Source organism: Amphiura filiformis, chromosome 10 (assembly GCF_039555335.1).
Source record: "Amphiura filiformis chromosome 10, Afil_fr2py, whole genome shotgun sequence".
Classification (NCBI taxonomy): Eukaryota; Metazoa; Echinodermata; class Ophiuroidea; order Amphilepidida; family Amphiuridae; genus Amphiura; species Amphiura filiformis.
The window spans coordinates 64505493-64532665 of NC_092637.1; the positions used below are offsets into that span (position 1 = coordinate 64505493).

Genomic DNA, 27173 nt, shown 5'->3' on the forward strand with positions numbered 1-27173 from the left:
AGCCTTGAAAATCAATTGCATTAAACCTTAAATGTTGCAACATGAACTCCAAAATTTGGAACTTTCAAAAATGGCTGTATATCAGATATTTTTGAAATCTATCTCCATATTGTTTCATATCAGTGAAAACATTGTTCTTTCTTGTCAACAATGACAACTCATTTGTGATGATAACTTATTCAGCTGCTTTCTTTGAAAGACAGAGAGGTTTCAAAGAAAATGTGCCAAATTGAACATTTTCTGCGCTCATCTCATTGCTTTGAATGAATGAGTGGGTTATAATGCAAGAATAAAAAGAACGACTCAGGAAAAGTTGTTTGCAGTATATCATTTTGAATGAAAAGTGCTAGGATGGGATTAACATCAATGCAAGTCAATCTCTCTTGCTGGTCACTTCTTCATAGTGGTCATTTTAGCAAGAAAGTTCTAATCAACTATGATCAGATTATCAGATCTGGATAAGGCTCGAGCTATTGGTCACTGGCAGTGTCCGAAAAAGGAAAATATGGAGATTGTCCTGACGACAACTTAAAGCATAAATTCTGCTTGTCCTCAAAACATTTTGGTTGTCCCCAAAATGTGCCATATTTAAGAGGTAAAATAAAGTGGTTGTCCAGAGGATAAGTACATATCTCAATATGGTTGTCCCCAGTGATTTTTGGACAAGAGGATAAGTGCTTATTTCGAACACTGGTCACTGGTCAGCTTGAGGCTGCCATACCTCACAAGGTACGGCAACTTTCCCACAGTATGATCTCCAAGCTAAAAGCCAAGTTTCATCAGACCGGAGATGTCAAAGACATACCCAGAAAGTTACCCATTGTTGACAAGAAAGAACAATGCTTGTATTGATATGAAACAATATGGGAATAAATTTCAAATATTTCTGATATATAGCCGTTTTGGAAAGTTTCCAAACTTTTCTTGAAGAGTTTAGAATTATATCAGGCATATTGATCCTTCATCAATAAAAATATGAAATGAGTGAAATGGGAAAAACAGCCTAAAAATCCTAAAATCAGGCTGAAAATAGATGAAAACGTAAATATTGGCTTATAGGCATTCCTACTTAAATAGGAAAAATTTCATGTGGTCTTTAATTCCTATGCTATTGGCTTTCATATGGCTATGTTTAAAACCGAAGATTGAAAAAACTTGTTCCCAACTGACCCAAATATTAGAAAATTTGGGTTATTTTTTTATTCATGTTTGGTATAAAATTTCCAAAATGTTTTTCGGTTTAATTTATGTTGCATACGTCGGAATCAGATATTTTCCAAAAACAAGTCCAAGTAACAACATTTATATGCTGTAGGTTGTGCCATATTTTTCTCAAAATTTAGGTCATGGGGATAAATTTCAGGAAGCTCTAGCATAGGACATTATCAGTAGTGGTATAAACTTGCAACAACCAAAACAAAAGTCCAAAATACAAACAAAATTGTATTTCTTGTGAAATCATGTTTATTGTCAACATTCAGAATACAAACGTACAGTACTTATAGGTGATAATTACAGCCAAGGTGACAAATAAAGTACATTAATTAGTTACATTATCAAAACAGTATTAAAATGTACCTTTTAACCACTTATGGGTTAACAGTTGCTTACAAAATACAATAAAAAAAGATCTTATCAGAATCAATGCTACTTTAGGCTATTCAGTTGAAATCCACACACCCTATGGTAGATATGACCTTAATCTCCCATGCAGTGAGTGTGACTTAACATAAATGGGTGGATCCATATGAAATCTTCACCCCCTGTGTGGGAGATTAAGATGTGGATTTCAACTGGAATAGCCCATTTTTTGTTACAAAAAGGTTACTCCATAAACTAAGGCAGTGTTTTAATTCTAGCACCTTTAAAATAATTGTATTTTTAGTTTTTTGCATGAACTTGGAAGGTTCAGTGGTACAAAGATGTATCTCCATTTAGCTGCTGTGTCCATGATTATCTAGATAGCATGGGGTTCAGTATCACAAAGATGTATGTCCATTACCTGCTGCACGTATGATTGCATCTAAATAGCACAGGGATGCAAGTAGTGGTTGGAAGAAAAAACCTGCGAGTAAACCGATCAAGCCAAATAGTTGCTCGGGTACAATCTTTTTGGCGAAAGTGAGGGATCGGAAAATAGGCAATGGGGTATGGAATCCGGAAATAAACTGCATATCCAAAAAGCTTGCACCCCCGTACATAGTCCAGGTCTCAGCGGCACGGCAATGACTGCACAGCAGACTCATTTTTATAGTGAAACAACATCTTTTTGCCGTGCTGATCTGTACAAATATAAGATTGTAGGTGGATTAAAGGGGGTACTACACCCCTGCCCAATTTTGCATTTTTCTCAAAAATTATAGCACATTGGTGACAGGAAAGATATGTATATTATAGGGGCAAGGACTACAACTCAAAGCAAGTAGTTATTGATTTATTGATCAAATATTTGTTTTCCCTCATTTTTGACTAACTCCACAACTGTTGTCTGTGCTGAAACAAAATTTCCAGTGCAGTAGTTGTAGTCCTTGCCCCTATAATATAATACATATCTTACTTGTCCCCAATGTGCTATATTTTTTGAGAAAAAAAAATGGGCACAAAAATGGGCAGGGGTGTAGTAACCCCTTAAAAGCAAGGCTAGGATGATACAACTTCCAGTACATTGCAATCTTTCTTCAAAATACTTCTGGCAAAACCAATGCAGTAACTAACACATCAATGTTGGGATAACTTTTATAGGCTACAACATCCATATCTACGGCACACAATAGGATCTCTGCAACAAGGTCTACAGTCATAATTGACTCACAGTAGGAGCTCTGCAACACAAAGAGGTCTACACCATAATCTAAAACAGTATCACTTTCATTAGGCCTCAATCTGATCAACTGGAGTCAAAATGCAATATCAAAGCAGATTGCCAAGGCTCAAAGGCGGGCAAGGAAAAAAATAGGGCCGGCGTCGGCACCGTTTTTTGATGTCGACATATTTCGTATCTTGACGTTTTTTTCCCCCATGATTTTAGGAATATTTTAAAAATTTTAACCTAAAAATATCTAGAAACACCGTCGGCAATTTCCAATATGGTCGTCTTCATAGCGAGCTGGTAGCGATAAAGTGTACAATTTTACACCGGAAAACAAGGCATAATACTGCCAAAAGTATTACCCCTGAAGGCAAATAACATGAAAAGTTGGCGAAATAGTAGGTAAAAGATAAAATTTGGCATTGCATTTTGTTGGAAATGGCCAATATTTTGAGTGAAAAGTTTTACTGGGCCATTGCCTGATGAGCACTATGTCGCCATGGACGAAGTTCTGTCGATTTGTTGACATAATTCACTTTGTCAACAGGATTCCGACAGGGGACTGTCGACGCCGGCCTTGGAAAAAAATAAGCAGAGGCATCGAATGCAATTGCCTTGTATGCCCCATGCCTCCATTGATCACATTAATAAACATTGACCAAAAGTTAATCTGTGTCATAATGACCGAACCATATAACATGTAACTATATAATTTACAGTTAATAAATCTAGGCGAAACTGTTCATATTAAAAAAGGTTTAGGTCTTTCCTTGTTGTAATCCATACACCCAGACCTGCCAACCTACCGAAGTCACAAAGAAGGACATTGAGCCCAAAACCTTGTACATGTACACAAACCAGGTACTGACAAATTCAAAGATATGAGGTGTGCAATACTTTCAGAACTCAGGAAGGTTTTGCAGGTCTAAATTTATCACAATAGAATAAAGAGAATGCTATAGCAAAATTTTAAAGTGAAATTTGCATCATTTTCTGCTGTTCTTACATTTAAATTTGCCATCACTGAAATTTTCAGAAAACAGGACTGTCCCTATTTTTACGTAGGAAAACCCCAAATGAGGGACAGTCCCTCAAAATGAGGGATAGTTGGCAGGTCTGGTGTTACACCCCTTTGTAAGACATGACCTTAATCTCCCACACAGGGGGTGTACATTTCAAATGGAGCTACCCATTTAAGTAGTCCCATATGAAATTCACACTCCCTGTGTGGAAGATTAATGTTATATAGAGGGTGTTTATGGATTTCAACTGGCATAGCCCAATATATTTGCATAACTATTGACAATATTTAAAGTTTACAAAGGAAGACAATGTTTGTAAGATTTCAAGAAATATCAGTACTGTATTGTGGGAGTTCCTGTTGCAAAGTACTGTACTGGTAGCGTAAAAAAAGTCTTAATTCAGTACTGTACTTTATAAATGAATACATCAAGCATGGAATGTATTGTAACATTAATTTGAATAAAATCCATTTTCAAATACATCAGCAATCCCAGCTAAAAGTAGTTGGAACCCTAAGTGTAAAACTGGTTTTAATATGGACTGCAAAGTCTGATCCCTTGCACCACCACAACCTCCCCTTCCCCACCAATCAATGTTGGGTGTCGGGGGCATGACCAAATCAACAGGCTGCACCATTTGGGCTATTCCAGTTAACATCCATACACCCCATGGAAGACAAAAACTTTCATACAAGGTTGCATGGATTTCAACTGGAATTGCAATAATGGGAATATGGGGGGAGGGCACATTTGAAGTACTGTACCTTTGCAAGTGTTCCAGCAATTTTGTCCTGGATTGTAGCTGACATGGATTAATACTTAAACATAATTATGGCGGATAGAGATGATTCTTTGCAGTCTATTATATTACTTTTCATCCTGTACGATTATTTGCTTAATTCTATAATGTTAAATTGATAACTGATATCATTCAAATTCAAGCCGCTGCTGATAAATGCTGGTGGTGCACTTTTTCGGCTCCCATGCATGACAATTCAACGCAGCATGTCAGATTTACCATGCAAAGGCTATATTTGGAGATTCAGTCTCATAGTCAACCTCTAGACCATAAAGCACAATATTTTTTCAATAATTTTGGAAAAGAACCATCATTTTTGTGGCATGTGATTTTCACGACATCATTCTTTAATCAGATTAGACATCTTACCCTTCCCACTATGCATTTCACTGAAATCAATTTTCTGTACTAAGTGGTTATCTAGTGAAACATGGGTTGATAGTGTCAAAAGTACCTGAATGAACAGAGCACATTCCAGATCTTGCAAAATATGTTTATTTTGACTATCGACCCATGTTTAGCCAGACTATTCTCAACGTGAAAACAAAGGGAACCTGTACAAAGTAATAGGTGTGCCAGTTGCTGTAATAAGGTGATGCATCATGTTGCAAAGGATTCTGGGAAGGGTAAAAATATCTTCTCTGTGCTTAAAATAAGCGTATGGGAAAAAGATTCGAGCATAAAATCTTGTGAATCTTTATCACTCACAAAATTTTGATGCACGTGAACATTTCATGCTTACAGTAGTACTAATACACAAAATATTTCAGTTCAAACACACTTAGTTCTTAAACAAATCGTACGCATCAAACAGGTCCGAAATGCCTTCGTTATCTCCCAAGGCAAACAGGTAGTCGTCGACAGCTGGCGGTGAAAGCGGTACAAAGTCTTCCAAGTCTCCGGGTGAGTTCTGGTCTTCGGTTTGTAGGAGGTCTAATGCCGGCGATATATCGTCTTCTTCTATTGCTGTAGACTTTAATGCCGGATCACCTGAAGGAAAATTGGAAGCATTATGAGCATTAACAGCTGAAATCTAGGAGGTTATTAAGCTCTGGCCAGGCACTAGTAACCTGGTTACAGGGGGTTGCCGTAGATAGTGTGTCGGGGCTTATTTTTACAGAACAGGCATGTCATGTGTGCTCACGAGCTGATCGGAACCAAGTAAAGACCACTTGACATGTGACGTCATTTACCCTGCAGTGTGTGTACGCATCATAGTTTGCTCAGGGCACATGCATTTTAAATCGCCCAACACATTTCATATAATACAAGAAAGCCATTGAACAGTGTAACAGTTCTTTCAAGCATATCGATAGACCAGTCCCTCGCCTTTGTTGATAAACAATGATGTCAAGTGGACTTTATCAAATGGTCAGTGCAACAAGGCCTCATCTCCATTCTCCATGGAATAACTTGACTCATATTTTTACCAATCTTATTTGCATCATTACAGGTGAAATGCTATCCAGCTGGACGAATATACTGCCCTGCATTGTGTATTCCCATTTCTTAGGGTTCTGTGCCCAGTCCCTACATGCATAATCATCTCTGCTTGATGCAAAATGGTTTATTAATATTATGGTGCCTTGGGCCATTAGAGTGATCAATGTCCCATTTTTTAGCATAATTGCAGAATACAGGGCACCACACTTGAATTAGGGTTAGGGCTAGAGCTATAGTTGGAATCCCAATTGAATAAACGCAGCTTTCAATAGCGTGACATGTTTTTTGCGTACACTGCGCGAGGTACGTCAGCGTGTGCGACTGTGAGTGAGTAACATGGAAGTGAATTCAACCATGCCAACGCACTAGTGATTGGTTAGCATTGTATCCGAGGTTGTGTTGTTCGTCCTATAATTTTAAATATGCGATATACAATCGCAGTTGGATCGAGTACAGCTGTTGAATGCTGCGTTCATTCAATTTGAATTCCTACTATAGTGTTATGATTAGCAGGGGTACGCGTATTGAAAAAAGAGGAAAAGCACTGAAATATGCTCAAAATGGGCTAAAAATGACAGAAAAAGCTAAAATTTTGCCTCAAAGAAATTTCCAAAAAAGAGGAATTAAAAGAGGAGATTTCACACCCCTGGATTAGTATTAGGATTAATAAATAAACAAGTGTGGTGCGGTGCCCCGTTTTATGCAATTACTCAAAATTCTGGTACTTACCTTTTCCACTATTTGGTGAGCCGCCAGACTCGGACCCTGATGAGTTACTACTTAATTCATCTTTAGCGCATTCCTCTGGACATAGATACACCTCTATCTGACCTCTGGTGCTCTTCAACCAAATTTGAATACTCTGGAATAAATGAAAAAAATGGCAAAGATAATTGATCAACTTTTGCACGGTTGTTTGATGGGATCATTTATTAGTTTTTCAAACAAAACATCATGTATAACCAAATTTTAGGCTTAAACAGCTAAAAGTGATATAGTGCTAATGTATACAGATGCTTTTGAGTCGTTCTCAACTTTAATTTCCCCTCTTTTACAAAATCATTCACTTTTATAGTATTTTTTAAAGCTTTTTCGGATATAAAATGTATGTGTTAATGCCAAAATTGGTGGCGCTATTTAGTTACTGGAAATTACCCTTTCAAACTTTTAATACAAATAATTCCTTTTATTGTTTGATAAAATATGTTTATAAAATTTCCATGTTGCTTGTTTCACCTATTCCAGCTGTTTTAATGGCGGTATTAATCACCTAACCCTTGCAAATTAAGAAATATGATTTAGGATAAATAGCGCCATCTATAGTTTGCATTTAGTTCATAATGAAGCCAATTCTATATACATCAAACAGCCGTGTTTGATTGATGGGCTATTTCATTATAAATGACAACATTGAGTCCCAAAAGGGGTCAAAATTCAAACTCATTTATTTCATGCAAATTCATTATCATTTCAAAGTTCAGATGGTGTGTCAATAATTCTCAAAATATTAGAGCGTCAAACCCTCAGGAACCATTAAAAAATTAAATTGAATTTTTGCTGTGTAAAACATAGCTGCCGTCTGGAGGGGACATTTTTTAAACAATTTAATACACAACTTTGAAAGAGTATATGTAACCAACATTGGGTTCATACTTATTCATATTTAGTCTGTAATAATTGTTGTATATTTGGGACCAGTATGGGAACGAAAATGGCGCCCTCTATGGCCTGTCTTTTCATGGGCTGTCTTGAAGAACGTCTGCTCTCTTCAATCTCCAAGAAACCCCTCATGTGGATGAGATATATCGATGATATTTTCTTTCTGTGGACACATGGACCTGATGAACTTCAGCACTTTGTCAACTTCTGCAATTCATTCCATCCAACTATCAAGTTTACCTATGAATCCTCAACCAAGGAAATACCCTTCCTAGATGTACTGGTATCCATCAGAGATGATACTCTCCACACGGACCTGTACTCTAAACCCACTGATTCACATCAGTTTCTTCACTGGACTTCCTGTCATCCCAAGCATACCAAGTCAAGTCTCCCGTGCAGCTTGGCTTTCCGGTTGAACCGCATCTGCTCCTCCCTGAGACACTTCAGAAGAGAAAAGTTGAACTTGAATGCTTTCTAAAGGCCAGAGGCTATCCTGGTTCTGTTATCAACAGACAAATCAACAAAGCTCTAGAGATTCCTAGATCTGATGCTCTCGAGCCTAAGGCGCCAGACTCTGATAATCCAGAGCGCATTCCACTGGTCATCACTTACCATCCTTCGCTTCCCAAACTTTCTCAGATACTTCACAAACACTTGCGTATCTTGCATTCTTCAGATAGATGTAAGAAGGCTATTCCCAACCTACCCATGGTAGCTTATCGGAGAAGTGCTAACATCAAGGACATGATTGTGCGTTCATCCCTACCTCCAGCCCAACCTCCTCCCAGAGGCTCGATTGCATGTGGCTCATGTACTTTATGTAATCATGAGATCCACTCTAAACCTAAATGGGGTGGTGGCTCACCAGTCGCACACACCAAGAAAGGGTCGTCTTTCACTAGTTCTTCCACAGGTGAAAGTCATGTCATCCACAAACACCTCAGTTGTCAGAGTGAGAATGTGGTCTACCTTATCACATGTGCTAATTGTCAAGTGCAGTATGTGGGAGAGACTGGTCGTAGCCTGGAAACCAGACTGACTGAGCATTGTGCCGATGCTCGTCTTAACAGAAATACACCAGTAGCTAAACATTTCAACCTCCCAGGACATTCTGCAAATCACATTACTGTCATGTGTATTGACAAACCCCAAAGACTGACACTTTCATGCGAAAGAAACTTGAGAAAGACTGGATCTCTAAACTTCAGACAACCCAACCACTTGGCTTAAATGTTAAAGATTAACATGCCAGTGTATCTTTAGGCCTATGGATCTTGTTAGCATTTATTACTGGACCTACATGTAGGCCTATATGTTTGATGTGTCAATTCACATTTGGCTTTCTTATTGTAGGCCTCGTTGTTTGCTAATATTTTTCCAGCTTTTAGCAGTCCCTGTATCACTACCTATTTTGGCATATTTCATGTCAATTTGCAACGGTATTTCACTGTGCTTTGGTTTTAGTGATTTTTGGCTTTATCACTTTCATCCATGAGCCTATATCTGTACATGCACTGAAATTAAATTTTATCATGCATGGACCACATGCTTTCTTACTTTCTCTGTTTTTCTACCTCCCCTTCTTTTCAGTATGCATATTACACTTTAATATTTGAGACCTTCATTGACTTGTGTTTTATCCAGCAATTTTTGGCTTATTTTTCACTATACATGTATTGTGTAGGTCTATAAACATTATTTGTTCTTTATTTAATATGCATTACTTTTCTCATAATATTGCAGTTTGAGTGACATTAGTCCACTTATCCTATCTATTCAATTCATTCTCTACAACCTCTATTGATTGCGACCCCACTTGACATTCACTTCCTGTCAATTAGGACAATACCCTATTGTCCTGTGGTGGTGCTTATTTACATATAGTGTTTCCCAGTCTAACTTTGTAGTGAATTTGCTCTCAATGAGAGAAGACACAACTTATTTTGCTCTGAGTTTGCTGTCTTTTTTTGCTACTTATTTCAATTTGAACTTGCCTTCAATTTTTGACTTGAATTTGTTTTTAAACTACAGCATGTAGTTTTTGTTGTTTGCTTTATATTTTGTTGTCTGTCCCTGAAGAAGAGCAGTTTATCTGCTCGAAGCGTCGGTTGTTTTTTGTCTGTTCTGTGTTTGACTGCTATGTACACAGTGATTTTCATCACTTCCAGTGTACTGTTTTCCTGACACTTTTGTGGGCTCTGGAATTGGCAATTTTGGCCATCGAACTTTGCCTGTTTTGTGCCTACTCTGGATGTTTGGTTAAGCGTGTCTGTTTATATGCACAGTGATTTTCATCACTTGTTCTAGTGCAGTTTTGTATTACCATTGATCCTTGTTGTTTTTGCAGGTTCAGCACTTACTTCTGTGGGCCTTGGAACTGGTAAAATTTGGCTATCGAACTTTGCCTACTTCTTCTGCCTACATTTGCTGTTTTTGTCCCCCTGCATACTGTCTAGTCTGCATTTTACTTGTTTCCCCACATCAAGTTGGTGTACCTTGCTTTTTTCTTTCCTGTTGTATGTTCCTTTACACTTCAGTGTCTTAAATATGCCAGTTTCAATATAAAACAATTAGTAAATTGATACTAATCCAGATAAATGGTGCAAAATTACTACATATTTTAAGGATAAACTTTATCTTCACATGAAAAATTCATGAAATAGTCATTTTGTCCTGCCCAATAGCTACACTGATGCATAAGTGAGTATTCTCGTCAATCTGTTGTACTAGTCATGGAAAACCTAAAATAAAAGACCCTCCTGTGTCATTTGTTCTGGATAGGACACATTTTTTAACACATAATAAAGCATACTTTAACTTTAGAAATAGCTGCATCAATATTATTGCATCAATATTATTGCATAAAAGATCCCCAGCATTTAAAATCCACTACAAACAGGGTTAATATTCTGGTTAAATTAGGAATATTGCAATTTTTAGCTAACCGAAGTTCAATGCAGAATAATATCATATGTGTTCTCAACAACTGGACAATAATTTGAACACTAAAGTGGTTTGTAAGCATAATTTGCAATAAAATGCAAAAATTTCTTGTGGGTTTGGCTCTTTGAAATTTTTATTTTTAGTTTGTTTACCAATTCATGGAAATGACATAATTGTGCTGGAGAGGACATTTGTTAAATTGCAAACAGAATCGTGGATACAGGCTTGCAAAATGCAACAAATACCAAATCATGTGCCACCTTGGTAGAAGGAAGACCACTCTTCCTCTACAAATTTCACATTCTATGATATAATCCTTCTTATTTCAACAATTAGTAATTAACTTCAGTTCTGGAGAGGACAAATTTTTAACGCGGAACTGTGGTATCAAGAACAAGTGGTCTACTGTATGTAAAATAAATGAATTCCTCAATCAGTGCCCTGTCCCATCAATTGGTAATATAACACAGATTATACAGGTAGGGTAAGGGTTTATATTTCCTCTTTAATGTTAACAAAAATGGAGGCATGAATTGGAGAGGACACTCATTTTTTTATTTAACATAAAATGCCAATTTTGCAAGAATCTCTGAATTTTAACATTTTTGCACCAATTTTCCCCATTCAACTTGCATGATGTTCCACACATATCATATTTTCATTGCAACAAGCACATTGCCATAGAATGTACCTAATTTTTCAAAGAATTATTCAGAATACATGGGCAAAATGAAATGGGACTCCAAAATTGGGTTAAAATGTACCTTTTGGCAATTTTTTTATTTAAAAAATAGACAGAATTCTGTAAAAATGCTCATGTAGCTTGTAGTTTGTGGCATACTTAGAATTAAGTTAATAACACTGCATTATCACCCTAATTATATCAACCAGATATGATAAAAGCCATTTTTGTGAACGTGTCATTTATAATGAAATAGCCCTGATGCTGCTTTCAATAATCCATAACAGACCCTGGTTATTTACAGGATAATGACTGTGTGCATCAGTTGTTTTAAGGCTAAATTTAATTGTAAAAAATCTAAACGTTTTGCTTCTGGGACCACAGAATGTGCCCCTCAGGATATTCCGAGGAACAAGCAATATGTTTTCACAATACCTGAAATAACTGGTGCAAAGTCATTAAATTCATTCATAACCGTAACTTATTAATTTTTTATAAACAAAACAATCTTTAATTTTCCATTAAAAAAATAGCCAACCTGCTAGTGACCAAGTGCAACACACTTAATCATGCAATGTACAAATATGGTAGTTGCGTGCAGGTAAATTCTTCGTTTGTGTCTTTGGCGACTAGTCGCAGTAGAAGTGATGATGTAACAGGATAACTACCATGGCACAGCCATAAAACAATTTTTGAATATATCGCACTGCACTAGTGCATTCATGCGGTACCTCTACATTGAACCACTTCTATGTCAAAGAAGTTAAGAACAGGGATAAAGACCTGAATCGTAATTCTATAGAATCATGCTTATTACTCGCACCTGTAAGATCTTTGAAAAGAGCGGTACTGACTTGCAGACAAACACAGGTGGTGACTGGAACTTTGCTTGTAGTGCAGGGAGATATATTCAAAAATTGTTTTAACCTATTGCAGCCTTTAAAAATTCAAGGACTTTCAAGGTCCAAAAAGCATGATTTTCAAGGACTTACCACAACACAAAAACCATGATGCGGCTCTCCATGTGGCACGTATTAACGAAAGTGACAGCTTAAATTATTCTTAGAGGTATTAAAATTCCAATTTTCAAGGAATTTCAAGGACCTTGTGCAAATTTCCAGGACTTTCAAGGACCATGGGAACCCTGTATTGATATGGTAGTTAATCCTGTTACATCATCATTTCTACAGTGAATTTATTCATGAGGTTATGATTCTTACCTCCCTAGGATCAGGTACTTCTAGTCTCGTCTCTGGTGGCGCTTTGATGGCTATTACAGTCTGATCTTCAAAACTTTCAATACTACGAATGTCATGGTATGTTACATAAGCATATGTGATGGAGTGAGTTAAGAAAAAAAGGCAATGATATCAACGGAAATGTGTAAGATTGTTTGAAACTTGCTTGAAATGATTGGCATTATGTGTACCAATATTAGGCCAAAAAAATTGTTTGCTTGCCCTCCACTGACTGACCAAAAATTGGCCAAAATCAGGGTTGGCCCTTTGAAAAAAAAATTTTTAGTTGGGTTTTTATTACTTTTTCTGTGTCTAAATTTCATTTCAAAGCTAAATTTGGCCAACAAAATTTTACTTTAGAAAATCATTACTGTAAATTCATTATAACTATCCATTCATGCATCAATGTTACCAATAAACTTGGCTTCTTACATTGTATGTCTGGATATGCAGTCGTTCTTATTGAATTAATTTCTATGGTGTATCTTGCGCATTGAAGGTCAGAAGGGAAGTATTGATGTATCTTTCCACATGACCAATGTTCATTTTTCCGACCGACCGACCCATCCCAAAAATCAAAGAGGGCAAGTAAACATTTGTTCTTGGCCTTATAAGGTCATTTGAAGTTTATCTTTTAGAGAATAAAAGTATTGTTTTGAGGCGGAGACAGAACACAGGAAATACCATAATTGTAAATGTAACACTGCGGTGGACCACTGAGTTGTTCCATATAAAAATAATGGTACCTCTGGGTCACACAAAATTGGTGTCTTTCATGTGGATGTAAAATATCACAATGTGCCAAATCACTGTGCGCATACCATGTTATGGGCAAGCTTAGGTTTACACCTAACCGTGCACTTCAATATGCACCTTGGTGCTGTAGCAGGCCTTTGCAGAAATGATTGGCAGCTCTTGCAAATGTCAAAATGAATTTTTTTCATACTGGTACTGGTCATGTAACTCACATTTCGACCCATTTAATTTTTGTATTACAATTTCAAATGATCTTGTCCAATTTGTCCCAATGAAGTCATTCTGGGAGCCAGCCAGCGGTACAACTTTTTCCTATGAAATTTGGGTCTTAATCCCATGAGAACTACCTGCCGATTGGCCAAAAAGAAGTTTTCATTATCAATTGGACCAATCGTCAACATTGTTAGAATAATTTCACCACGCAAAAACATTGGGATGAATTATTTTCTGATTGGTGATTAAAGTAATGATATCATGTAATTGACCAATCAGAGGCAATGTTAGATCGGCAGGTAGTGCTCAGGGGGATAAAGTTTGGGAAGCCCTGCTGTAGTATAAATATTCTTGAAAACCAACTCTGATGATAAAAAGGATATCTTGCATTCTGTGGGTCTTCTGTCAGCATCTTCAGCTGCAAGGTTGCACTGCGTATTAATTCATCTAGTCTCTTCTCACGGTTTTCTAAATCGGCTATACCTGAATGATAACGGGGTCAAATACAAGAAATGTACAATGTTAACATTTTGCCTTTCTACTTGGGAGACGAAAATATTTTCTGAATCTAATTCGTCAGTGGGCAGGAAAAATCTCCTGTGATTGTGGCCCCGAACATGTTTTAAAACAAAACTGCCAAAAGGTTACATAGGTTTTGCTCTATGTTCAGGGGCCAATGACGCATGAGGTTTTTCCTGCCCAACAACATAGTCCACTCCCAATATCAAAATGGGCTATTGAAATCCATACACCTTCTTTGTAAGACATGACCTTAATATCCACTCTAACACAGGGAGTGTGAATTTCAAACGGGGTTACCTGAACGTGAGCACTATCGCAGTGTAGGGCCTACTGTGTGTTAACATTGATTCTAGATTCTGAAATCCATACACCCCTATGGAAGATATGACCTATCTCTAACACAGGGAGTATTAATTTCCAATTGGGTTACCTGAATGGTGACTAGATACAAAATGTATACATTTTTTGTAGGGGGTGTATAAGGCCCTGTATCCATAGGCTGTTCCCTTGTGGCGTGTGCCCTTTTTTAAGTGGCCGCTAAGCAAAACAAAGGTTTGTTGTCTCTGTGGCAGGTCACATGGGAACACGAAACAAGGGCACACGCCACAAGGGAACAGCCTATGGATACAGGGCCTATATTTCAACTGGAATAGCCCTATGCAGTACACCATGCAGGTACTGTTGCGTGGATTATACCTAGGCAGATGGTTAAAAATGGACTATTCCAGTAGAAACCCATACTCCCCTATTGGAAGACATAGATCTCTAACACAGAGAGTGTGAATTTCAAACAGGGTTACCTGAATGGGTGGCTCCACTTGAAATCTACACCCCACCTGTATGGAATATTAAGGTCATGCATTACACAGCCGTGATAGGGGGTGTACAGATTTCAACTGGAATAGTCCAATCAGTCTGCTACCGTAGTAAAAGTCAGTATCTGCCGTTACCGGGGGGGGGGGGGGGGCGATACTGGCTCCAGGGTTCCCGCACCTTGAAGCCTTTCAAATTCAAGGACTTTCAAGGTCCAAAAGCATGATTTTTAAGGACTTACCACAACACAAAAACCATGATGCAGCACATAGTAACGAAAGTGATAGCTTCTCTCCACTCCCCAAATTTGGTCAAAATTATACTTCGGGTAAAATTCCAATTTTCAAAGACTTTGTGCAAATTTCCAGGACTTTCAAGGCCTTGAAAAGGTGTTTTCAAATTCAAGGACGGCGGTAACCCTGTGGCGCCTTAAAAAATAGGGTTGATACGTGCGCAGCACGATCCGTTCTTGCGGGGGTCCAGGGGGTGGGGACAGTTTTCATGGATTCTGAACTCCAGAGTTGCATTGAGTTAGTATGCATTTTGACAATTTAAGTCGATCATGAATGATCCTAGAATTTAGCTCTGGCTACAAAATGTAGGTTTAGTGCCATTCCAAAACTGAAAAAATAAAGACCTAAAAATCGTGAAAATATCAAGCCTGTGAGGGCGCTTTTACCTGCATGTAAATTGAGAGACTCTGCACTAATATGTTGACTGGACTGTACAGTTGTACCTGGTTGCACGGCAACCGATGAGTTAGCACCTCTGTAACAAACAAACATGAAAACAAACATTTTATTGATAAGCTGCATTCAGTAAGCTCCTGGGTTGTGTGGCGGCAATCAGAAGCTCAGAACGTTTGAAACACGGCACATTCCATGAAATTCTCCCTGTAGTTACATTGCAGTGTCGTAGTGCAATTTATTTGATTGGGGGCGCACCCAAGCCTGATTGAAAGGGGGCACCGCCATTTTTCTGCAATTTTCAAATGGGATTTTTCAAAATGTTCACTTTCATGGGTGGGGGGGGCATGTACCCCTTGTGCCCTTATGCCACTGATCTCACAAGGATCCACAACATGCTCATCTATCAGGATTCAGGGCACATTTCTTTAACCCCAATACAGTTGCACATTCATTGAATGACCTTTGAAAATTTGGGTGCACAAACTCATACTCCTCAATTGAGGTCAAATTTTGCTCAATGATTGTTTAATTGAGGTTACTGAACTATGGCATTGGGATGAGGCCATTGTGATCCATGATGTAGTGTCTCATAAGGTAAAAAGTAAAGGAGACGATCCTGTATAAACAGTGATCGGAGTGCCCATCTCTCTTTCATTGGCGATTGGGCCAGACTCCTCCATGTAATGTTGCTATAGGGGATCGCTACACCTCCTCTACAGCGAGTCTGTTACCTTCCCAGCATTTAAGAATGCCGGTACCCATTTAAACACCTGGGTGGAGAGGAGTAATCGAGATAAAGTGCCTTACTCAAGGGCACAACACGATGGCGTCGCCGGGGCTCGAACCCGCAACCTTCCGATTATGAGTCAGTGCCCGTTCCGCTAGGCCAACGTGTTCCCTTGTGTCTCATACTTACTTCCATTGAATGTTGTTCTTTGATTTCTTTGTGATGAGTTTAATTCCTTCTAATACATTGGTGATATCGTAGATTCTTCTTTTCTGTACCTTCAGGACTTCTGCAGCATTGTTGAGATCTAACACGCCGTCGGGGGCGCCTCGTAGTAAGCCGACAAAGCGCTTTGTGAGGAGACCTAGGGATGTGTCGTAGCGGGACTTTTCTAATGGGGACTTGACTCCGCCTCCTCCTGCTGCTGGAGAATAATAACACAAAACAAAATCAGTACAAATAACCAAAACTTCCAAAAGTGATTTATAAACAGCTTATTTAACAGGAATTCTTAGATCATTGTGGCCCAAGAGAGAGGAGCACGGTTGCAGAACTCAACCCTTATTAAGGCAGGTATTTTTGGTCGCGTTTTCAGGTACAGATGATTCCCACAAATTTATTCTGTGGGAATCAAGATTGATTCTCGCACTGTGAAACAAAATTCTGACGTATCAGGCCTAGAAATCTGTGGCAGTGCGGGCGAATCCATTTAGATTCTCGCAAGATAATTTTGCGAGAATCCTTGATTCGCACAAATCTACTTCCGGCTCCCACTGCACAAAGATTGAAAAATATACTGCCCTCATACAATGTAGTCTGATTTAGTCATCCAAGATGGCAGCTTTGGTGAACGAAAGATCAGCACGCAATCGATGACTGTTTTTGCAGTTAAAATGCCCTCTCAAATCAGTATTATTGTTAGGGCTGTCGTCGGCAAGCTTTTGGCTTGGCGACATGTCGGGAAAAAGTCAATCCCGACGTCGACACGTTGTCGACTAAGACAACAAATCAGATCAACCAAATTGACCAATGGTTCCGACTGCCATAACACTGATCGTCGCAAAAGTAAAAACAAAGTATGAAAAAGACTCCGAAAAAGTAGGGATTACCATTGAATATGCGCTATGCTTGCTCTAAAACATAAAATGCGCTCTTGAATGAGGGCAGTTTGGAAAAGATGGTCAAGGAAATGGTGCAGTATTCCATTTTCTGACTATAGGTACGGTATTCAATTATTTATTTTACTGTTCTGAATGTACTAAAATGAACTTATCTCTGGAATGGGGACACCCCGTCAATTATTCGAACCCCGTCAGCCCGAAAATCTAATTGAAAAAGACGTCAAACCTAACCCTAACATCAATTAGATTTTCAGACTGACTGAGTGGGTTCAGCTTGATGGTGTTTTGGAGTGATGTGGGGACCCCTCTGGAACAGCGTTGGAAATAGCTGGTATTGCATAGCAAAATGCTACTTAATTTTATCAATTTGCTAGTATGCTACACAATTTTAGAGTTGAGTAGCATTTTTATGCCATAGACTTGCACGCTGTCGAAGTACTGTATGTGAATATACTGAGAAAAGTAATGAAAGCAAATTTTGCTACGCAAATAAAAAAATGCTCAATTCCAACACTGCTCTGTAACCCTACACATTCCTTTGTGATGAAATCCTCTGCAAAATAAAGATTTGAAAATTGCGTTCACAAAGAAACTGATAAATTGTTTTTGATTTTGCTCTGCAACAAACGCCTCAATTTTCTTGATTGATCCAATCATATATTTGTCCATACCTGGGGTTACTTTAGGATTAGGCCGTGGTTTCTTTGCTTTGCTTGGAGTCTTGACTTGACTAGGAGTCTTGAATCTACCATCTACATCAAACGATAAAGGTGCGTCTAGTTCCAACTTCCTCTTCGCCTACAAGAAAAATGACAAAAACAAAATCACAACATATTATTACTAAAACGATGAATTTGGCAGGAGAGGACACATGTTAAAAGAATTGCCACCCAGCACTAAACACAACATTAAAAAAATAACATACATACATATCGTCCTGACTTTTTCAAAAATCGGCGAGGGAGGCCCTTATTATCATGTTATTTTTTTACCATTCATTTAGAACTATGTAAAACTGCAATTGCAAAGTGTTTGTCAACACATAAAAATTGGGAGGCCCGTAATATTTTTGTTATTTCCCCCAAAGCCCTACCCCTAGCTGGTAGAAAGTGTTTGCAATGTGTTTATAAATGATAACCAAGAACTTAACAACATTGTCTTTTCATTACAACAATTTTAGAAACAAAGGGCGGGCGAGCAAAGGAAATTAGAAAAATAATAAAAATCAGTGGGGCGGGGACGGACGGTAGGCCTATACATACATGTAGGGGAGATTGGGGTTAGTTGGAACGCGGGGTAAGTTGAAACATTGTATTTTTTTCTGACACAAAAAATTAATTTGGTAAAATACTGGCACCTAGTAATAGGTATTAGCAAGGGTCATCCACCAAATTAGCAACAGCACTGATGCCCCACCAGTGTTGGCTTGGGAAAGGAATATCCGTTTTTGACTTGCTGACTAATTTTTATACCCCTCAGAAAAGATGCGTTATCTCCATGTTGTTTGAAGATTCAGGGGATTATTTTTTGAGTATCATAAGCACTAGTAATAAGTCCCAGAATAATGTTAAATAAAAGTTTTATTGTATTTCTTATTTTGTGTAATGAACTTTGAAATGTAAAAATAGGCATCAGGGTTAGTTGAAACTTTTGAGGTGGGGTTAGTTGACACATGAAAATCGCATAAAAATATATGGTTAAAAATTTGACTTTTTAAAAATTTGTAACATGTTTACCATTTCTTCAATATTGCTTTAATATGGTTAAAAAGCAATAATACAAGCAAAAAGTGCACACAGAAAGTACATTTTATAATATTTTAGGCTTCTCATATTTTGGTCCATGGTGACACTCGTCACCTTGTGTCCAAAGTATTGACCCAAGACTCCCACATATTTATTTATTCATTTTTCACACTGATTGTATGTTAAAGGGTGCCTTCAAGGGAAGTATAACCCTAACAACACAATAATAATTATTTTTAAATTTTTACAAGCCATGTTTCAACTAACCCCACCCTATGTTTCAACTTACCCCAGGGGTGGGGTTAGTTGAAACACTTTTTTTCAAATTTTCAAATTGGATTATATATATATGAATAATCATAAGCAGGTCCAATAAAGGTTAAGGCTGTATTTGTATGGTTAGTGTTTCTTGAAAGTAATCGGTTTGCGTTAAAAAGACAATTTTGTGAAAAATGTTTCATTTAACCCCAATCTCCCCTACATGTTACTTATTTTACATGGCCTTACAACAAACAAAGTGACAATGGAAATGGCACCTGAAAATGGTGTCATATTTCATTCAATAACATTCAATGGGTCTAGGTCAAGGTCATATGCTCATTCTTCCAATCTTCAGTGATTTGCCCATATCAAAATTCAGCTTTTGGCTGTAAAGACAAAAATAAGCCATTTTACATGAACCCAAATTGAAGGGAAATTGAATGTGGGCTTCAAATTTGTCAATACCAAACAATGTATACACGGTACTGCCGTTTTCCTTGTTTTTTGCCAAATTTTTATTTAAAAAAAATTCCTAATGACCATTTTATTCGCTTTCACTAGGGTACTGGGTATAAAATTTTACACTTCATATCACTGGGATCAGTGAAGAGCCTTGCTTATTATATTTTCTCTACTGTAGGGACATTTTTCAAGCCCTGACCTTCCCCTGACAAATTGTTAAAAAATTCTTTTTTTTTCTTTCAAAAAGCCTGGATACTAAACATGTTAATTTTTTTTTTCATTTGGTTGTATTGATCGCCTGGCAGGCTAACAATGAACAATACAACTGACTGAACAATATTCAAGGGCAACAATTGTCATTGATCATGTTGATGCTGATCAATTTACATGTCAATAAAATTCAATGACTAAAGTATGTCCCATGTACTTGTTTGTGTAGTTGTAGCAAGCCATGAACAAAATTTTAACTGTTAATATCCAATTTCCTACTGAAATTGGATTAAAGGGGTATTTAATGATTCTCTAGTCTACTCTCTAGCATTCAAGAGTAGCATCCTCTTTTTAGGAAACATGGGTATGGTACAATGTATAACCATTCAAATCAATAAATTTCACAAAAAAGTTTCAGTTTTGAATGCAGTCCTGAATCAATGGAATTAAATTTTCAAAGTCGAAATTTCAATGCCGAAATAAATTTTGACGTCGAAATCAGGTTGAAATCACATTGTTTTTGCAAAATGGACTTCAACCACCTTAAATAATTTTTGCATTGAAAGTAGGGGTATAGGTTTTAAACAGCCTTTTAAAAAGGGTTATGTTTCATATTTCTTAGGGAATAGGCTTATTTGATGCAGTATGATCTCCTGAGCATTTTGACACCATTTTCATCCAAATCGGCCAAAACATGAGTTGGTGCCGGCCAAAACAAGTTTTTGGACAGAGGGGGCATGTAAAACTAAGGGGGTCTGAAAATTAATATTTTTGACAATAATCATTATATTATAATATTATATATGTCTAATTCTGTTAAAGTTTGTGCTGATTTGTATGTAAGGCCAAATAAAAAAATAAACATGTTTCACGTCCCCTCCCGCTTCCTTTTTTGAGGTTTCTCCAATTTTATTTTTATTTTTTGAAATTCAGTTATAACTTTTCAAAAAATATGTTTAGGAAGTAGAGATGCTTTCTATAGCCTTGCTAATATACAAGAAACACTTTTATAAGGTTTTGTGATAGTTAGAGGGGCCTATCTCTCAGAACAAGAAATAAAAAGAGGCCTCCTCCTTTTTCCAGGCATTATTGTAACCTATTGTATACGCTAAAACAGCCCTAATTATGGGTATTCACACTGATTTTGCGATAAAAAATAAAAAATAAAAAGCCCCCTCTTCCTCCTTTTTTTCAAAAACCCGGACGTGAAACATGTTTTTTATTTTACTTGGCCTAATTGATGTCTATAATTCCATTTATGAAAGTTGCATAAAAATTGGAGTTGTCGTTGGTACAGGCAAGTCTAGAAAACAAAAGAAGCCCCAAGTTTATATAATAAATTTGGAACAATCACACAGCCAGCATGGCAGCTTCTAAATTCAATCAAACAAAATCAAGCAGTTCTCTTTTTTTAAAAACAATCATTTGATCAAATTAAATTACATACATGATACTCGGCTCGGCAATACTCCATTTATTGCGATTTAATTATTTATATTCATTCCGTCAAATGATAAAACCGAGGATTGCCCCAATATAAAAATATGCTGTTCATGTGATAGTGATACCGTATCCGTATGTTTTACCAAACTACAGCAACGTCAAAAGCAATGTATATATCAGTACATTTTGATTTTCAATAAAATTTTAATGTTTCTTAAAAAAACATGATAAATTATACACAAATAGCAAAATTAATTTGACAATCCATGTTTATGTCTTTTTATGACGTTTTTCTTAAAACTTATTTATCCAAGCTTTGTTTATATCAAATGCAGAGTTATAAAACATTACATAATAAATATATAATTTAATCATCTAAATTTAATGGTATATTTTGATGACTTACCGGTGGTCTACCAAGGGTAGGGCGTATACCCTTTGTTAATGGCAGTGCATCTGGTGTGTAGCCGACTACGTCTAAAAACTCTTCTTGCTGTGAAGTTGAAGTTGAACTTTGTGTAAAAAATTGATTTGTACTTTGAAGTCCTGTAAAATTTGGTGATTGTAGCGAAGCTGTGGAAATTATTTGATAAGTATGTTGCTGTTGTCCGGTGATTATTCTTGGTTTTTGAGTTATAACACTTCCACCACGGCGATTTTGTGAACCTCCCCTCGGCATTTTGACTGGAAGCTTTCTATTTACGTAGTTGTTCAGTACAGTACAGTATAGTGATATCTATACACAGCTGTTGTTGTTGCTATCGACGAACTTGAACCAAAGTTGGTCTTCAAATTAAGCCGAAAATCAACAGTTAACAAACTACTTTTGAAGTTCACTTTCCAAGTTAAGAAAGTTCAATAAATATTCAAGCTTATGTTGAATATTTGCACTTGGATGGCACCGAGAAATGCTTGGATTTCGGTGGATTTCACAGCCAACCCGAATAAAAATCGTCTCACCGGAAGTGCCAGAAAGGGGAGAAGTGATCCCCAAATTTGTGTTTGGCGCGAGATTGTATTTGGCGCGAGTTGTGTCACGTGTAAGTTTCGCGGACCTGGATTCGCCCGGTACTCAGCATAACAAAATGCAAAATGTAAACATTGGATGTTTTATTTTATCGATGAATGGTCAAATGTACACGTATTGGTGAAAAACTAACAGATCCAATTCAAGGAATAATTAGTATTAATAAAATATATCACCCCTTTTCAAAAATACGCTAAATATGGCCCATTCTGTTGTTGTGTACCGGTGGCAATGCTGAGTCCAGCGGATGTAAACAATCCCAGAGGTAACCCAGAGGAAGCTCCGCCCACTAATAATCTCTGATACGCTACCTCGCCTCACTCTACCTATGGGAAGTTGTTCAAGGACTATGCTTTTGAGCCACATTGTTTGTAGGAGATCTACAAAATGCAAATTATATACAATTCTCAAACTTTATCAGGTGACGTGTCAAATCAAGTATTATATTATAATCAATGCATTTGTGGATGTTTGACATTTTCAACCATGGATTTTTGATTTTTTTTGTAATTTATGAAAAGTACATCATCAGATATAATGAACATTTTAATCCATCACTTTTGAATAGACTTCCAGAGATCCACCAGATAAAAATTAAACGCAACATTTTCTGAAATGTTAGGCATGCTCCTAAGCAGAGCTCTGGCTCCTATAAGGGAGTGTTCATAAATGCTATGGTGGGGGGGGGGATATGGTGGGATCAAAAAATTTTGGGCCCTAAAAGGGGGGATCTAAAAAATTCAGTCCTTAATAGGGGGGGTCAAAAACATTTGGTAAAATTCAGGGGTAAAATGTACGAGAAGGCATGTAGGCCTACATTCCAAAAATTTTGAGCGCTCCGCGCGCATGAATGTTACATATTAAATTTTGTAATCTCAACCTACAAATCAACAAAATGTGCTCATTTTACAATTTGGGTGTAATACTATGACTCCAATGAGTAATAACTCCAAACGGTATAGGGGTAGATCCTCCCAATATTTTGATGGGGGTGGGGGTGGTCCATACATCATCATCCCCCCCAATGTTGACGCCTGTATATGGGTTTCTAACCAAAATTAACCCCATATTTGGTTATTTAAAACTGAAAAGTGCCAATTTTTTCGCTTCGCGCAGATTAATTCCAGTTTTGTACTATATTTCAGCAGTTGAGCAGCTTCGCGCGCATTGTACCATAAACTTATTTTTAGACCATTCAGGAAGTGAAAAGCGCACACTGCGACATTTGTAATAAAAATGCATGCTCAGGAAGAGAAAAGCGCACATTTTCAGAAAACCCCATTGAAATTTAACAACCAGTTCCAAAGATGTGAGTTATTAAAGAATTTGCAAAACAAGAGGAAACGAAAGGAAATATTTCCTTTGTTTGGCTATATCTCAAAATCTATATTTCCGAGTTCCGACTGATTTTGTTTGATCGTATCACATAATATAAAGACCAACCTATACTCATATACCAACCCATATCCCACAGTATGCGAATAATTAGAATAGGCGTATGATTATGAAGTGTAAATTTTACAGGGTTAATTAATCAATTAAAATAACACTGGCAAAAACATCGTACATTCGATTTCCGAGGTGTTACAAAATACGGTATTAGCAGCTGTTCGGATAAACGCTGTGCGCTGAACACAGAACATAAGCAGGTAGCCTATTATAAAATTGATATTTAAATATGACCCGTTCTCACAAACCCCGGAACATGTTTGCAGACCAAAACTTGTGAGATGACAGCCTTAAGGTGCGCCCGCCCCCCCCGCCCCAACTCAACACAAAAGTTGACAACCATGAGAGTTATACCAAATTGCGCGGAAAAGGGGTTATTTTTTTACCAGTAGGAAGGACCGCGAAATTGGCAAAATAGGGTATTTAATTTGCACTGTCCGTGAAATTTGACAGTGAAATCAGAAAAATAGGGGTATTTAATTTGCACTCTCCGCGAGATTTGGATAAAAGGGATACTTGAGAAAATCCAGAAATTTTATGTCAATATTTAGTGTCATTGATAAGGGGTGTTTGAAATTCTAATCATTGAAAAGGTGTGTTTGAAATTCTGGTCATTGAAAACCACAAAAAAGGGGTTGTTTTTGGTCAAATTTTGTCCTCGATTTTGCTTGAAAAAAAGGGGGGGGGTAAATTTGATGAAATGATTGCAAAGGGGGCCTTTGAAAGATTTGGTAACTCTCATGGTTGTCAACTTTTGTGTTGAGTTGGGGGGCCGGGAAGGCACGTCGGACAAGAGGAAGCTGGCAGAGTCACTAGAGGAATGATAGGCGCACTGAAAACGAAACTTGGGGTGACTAACTAATGAAAAGTTAGTTAAAACAATGTCAAGTACGACTAACCTGTAACTAATACGGCTGGACTGGACTAAACTATATGTTAGTAGGTCAGGATACACTAGGGACTTAACTATCAAAATACTAGTTCAACCTTGACCTACTAATATAATAAATTAGTTCAACTGAGACCTACGTAGTAGATAAAGGGTGAGAAACAGACCATTACCATAGATAATCGGTGTCTTGTTGAGGTATGGTGAGCATGTTAGTCGCTCTGAAGGCGAGACCCCGAAGGGGTCGAGCCTTCAGAGCGACTAACATGCGAACCATACCTCAACAAGACACCGATTATCTATGGTGATGGTCTGTTTTGAACCGTTTATCTTACATATACGGCGAGCAAAAATAAACGAATTTGTTGTAAAAGTGTATTAATTTTCCAAAAAACAAAATGGAAAAAACTGATGTATTATTTTGTAAAAGTTGTGGGTTTTTTCCCAAAATAAAAACACCTCGAGATAGTGTAATATTCTTCCCATGTGTCCTGCGTGCGAGTCTATTTAATGACAAATGCAAGAGATTTAATCAAATCAATACAGAATTGATCTCAATTGACAATTGTATTTGAAGTGGTTTGGTAGGTTATTCACTTGCTTTAATCAGCTGGAGTTTATTCACCCCATGACCATTGTTATTCAAATGATTAATGAATAATGCAAATTATATAGAGTTGGACTACAATCTGTTTCAACACCATGAAATTTATATCTTAGAAAAATGTGAGTATAAGCAGATATTTGGAAGACCTAGTAACGTTGTGTCCAATGGTGCTCCCCATTATGGGTAGGTCACAGTAAGGCTTTGCACCCCCAGCCTCTTGACTTGTAATGAGTACCGCAGGTTAGTTTGCGAAGCTCCCCTGGTCGGGTACTATCCCGGGGGTTCTTGCCTAGCAGCTGATTTGCATGGACCGTTGAGCGTTTTGGGTTGGGCAAGGATAAAGGCAGATTCCCTTCTAAAAACCAATGGCAAGTTTATATATATACATGTACTGAGTTTACATTCAACGAAACGGTTACTTTTTATTTATGAATATTTACTTCGTTATGCTAATTAAAATTTAATTTGCATAAATCTAACTGAGCATCAGTGGTGTTATATGAATTACTCTTATACGGACTGCAGGAGCCCTCTATAATTTTCTCTTGCCATGTAACATTTGCATTCTACCTGAGACTAGTAACCAACTCAGATTCTACATGTATGTTGTGATCCTTTCCATAGTGTTTCTAGAATGCCCATGGTATTCCTTTTGTTTAGCTCGCTGCCCGAGACCGTTATCTTGAGCTATTGTGTTGATAACGGTCTCTGGGCAGCTAGCTACCTCCATTACTCTAGGTAATGGTCGAGACAACGAACCTCAAACAAAAGGAATACAATGGATAATCTGTGAATAGAAAAGGGCTAGACGTATATTAGAGCTTACTAGGGACTCTACTAATAGGGATGACCAATGAACCATCAACTTGATTAGAACGCTCCCATAGACATGCAGGGAGCTCAACTGTGCACTGCTTGCACAGACATTTCTAAATTGATCTCATTCTTTTATTTTTCAATATTTTTCTGTAAAAATTGGGAAAGTGAATGCCAATTATATTTTGTAACTATCTTGCAAATTACAGCAACACAACTTATTTCATTTTCTTGTAAGTGCGAGTCAAAATTGGTCCATCACCACAGTGCGTTTAATTGCCAGTGGCTGAGTTCAGTACTGCTCAAGAATGGCACAAAATATTCATGTCAATAATTTCAGGTGAAAAATGTGGCCTACTGAGCTGTAATTTGGCAGAGTTGCCAGTAATACCTCTATCATACCCTCTGTAAAAAAAAAAAAAAAATGAACAAGTAGATCTCGAGTTACAAATTAAGTCACCAGCTTCCCTTTGGAATTTCCATACTCCTTTCGAATCATGCTAAGAAGACACCTTTCTGAACATAAATGTGAAGTTTCGTGCTCATTCGATGTATTTTTCACCTGATTTCAACCCTAAACGTTTTCTTATATTTAGGCATATACCATCTACAACTTGCTGCTGGCTATACCTTGTTTAGAACTTTCAAAAGAAGTACCTGAATGTGCAACCATAACTGTTTCAAAATAGCCCGCGAAAGTCATGCAGGTGACTCTGAGGTCATGCATTGAATTGGTTTGAATGAAGAATACTACGGGAACCAGCACCTTTTGTTAGAAGTCACACATGAGCATGATGAGTGAAGTGGATTTCCTCTATTGTTGTG

At 37.5% G+C, this 27173-nt stretch overlaps 1 protein-coding gene across 2 annotated transcripts; it reads right to left on the minus strand.

The window, feature by feature from the left end:
- Positions 1–3248: 3248 nt before the first annotated feature.
- On the minus strand, positions 3249–22549 carry LOC140163169 (transcription factor E2F3-like). 2 transcript variants are annotated; one of them, XM_072186556.1, is made up of 8 exons: positions 21967–22549; positions 18111–18237; positions 16508–16739; positions 15582–15670; positions 13947–14050; positions 12581–12691; positions 6803–6935; positions 3249–5620 (listed from the first exon to the last, which is right to left on the minus strand). In XM_072186556.1, the coding sequence occupies exons 1-8, from the start codon at positions 22237–22239 to the stop codon at positions 5412–5414; spliced, it is 1278 nt and encodes a 425-aa protein (XP_072042657.1). In that variant the 5' UTR covers positions 22240–22549; the 3' UTR covers positions 3249–5411. The 2 variants fall into 2 exon arrangements, with proteins under 2 accessions (XP_072042657.1, XP_072042656.1); XM_072186555.1 differs by having other exon boundaries at positions 16508–16742.
- Between the last annotated feature and the right edge of the window lie 4624 nt (positions 22550–27173).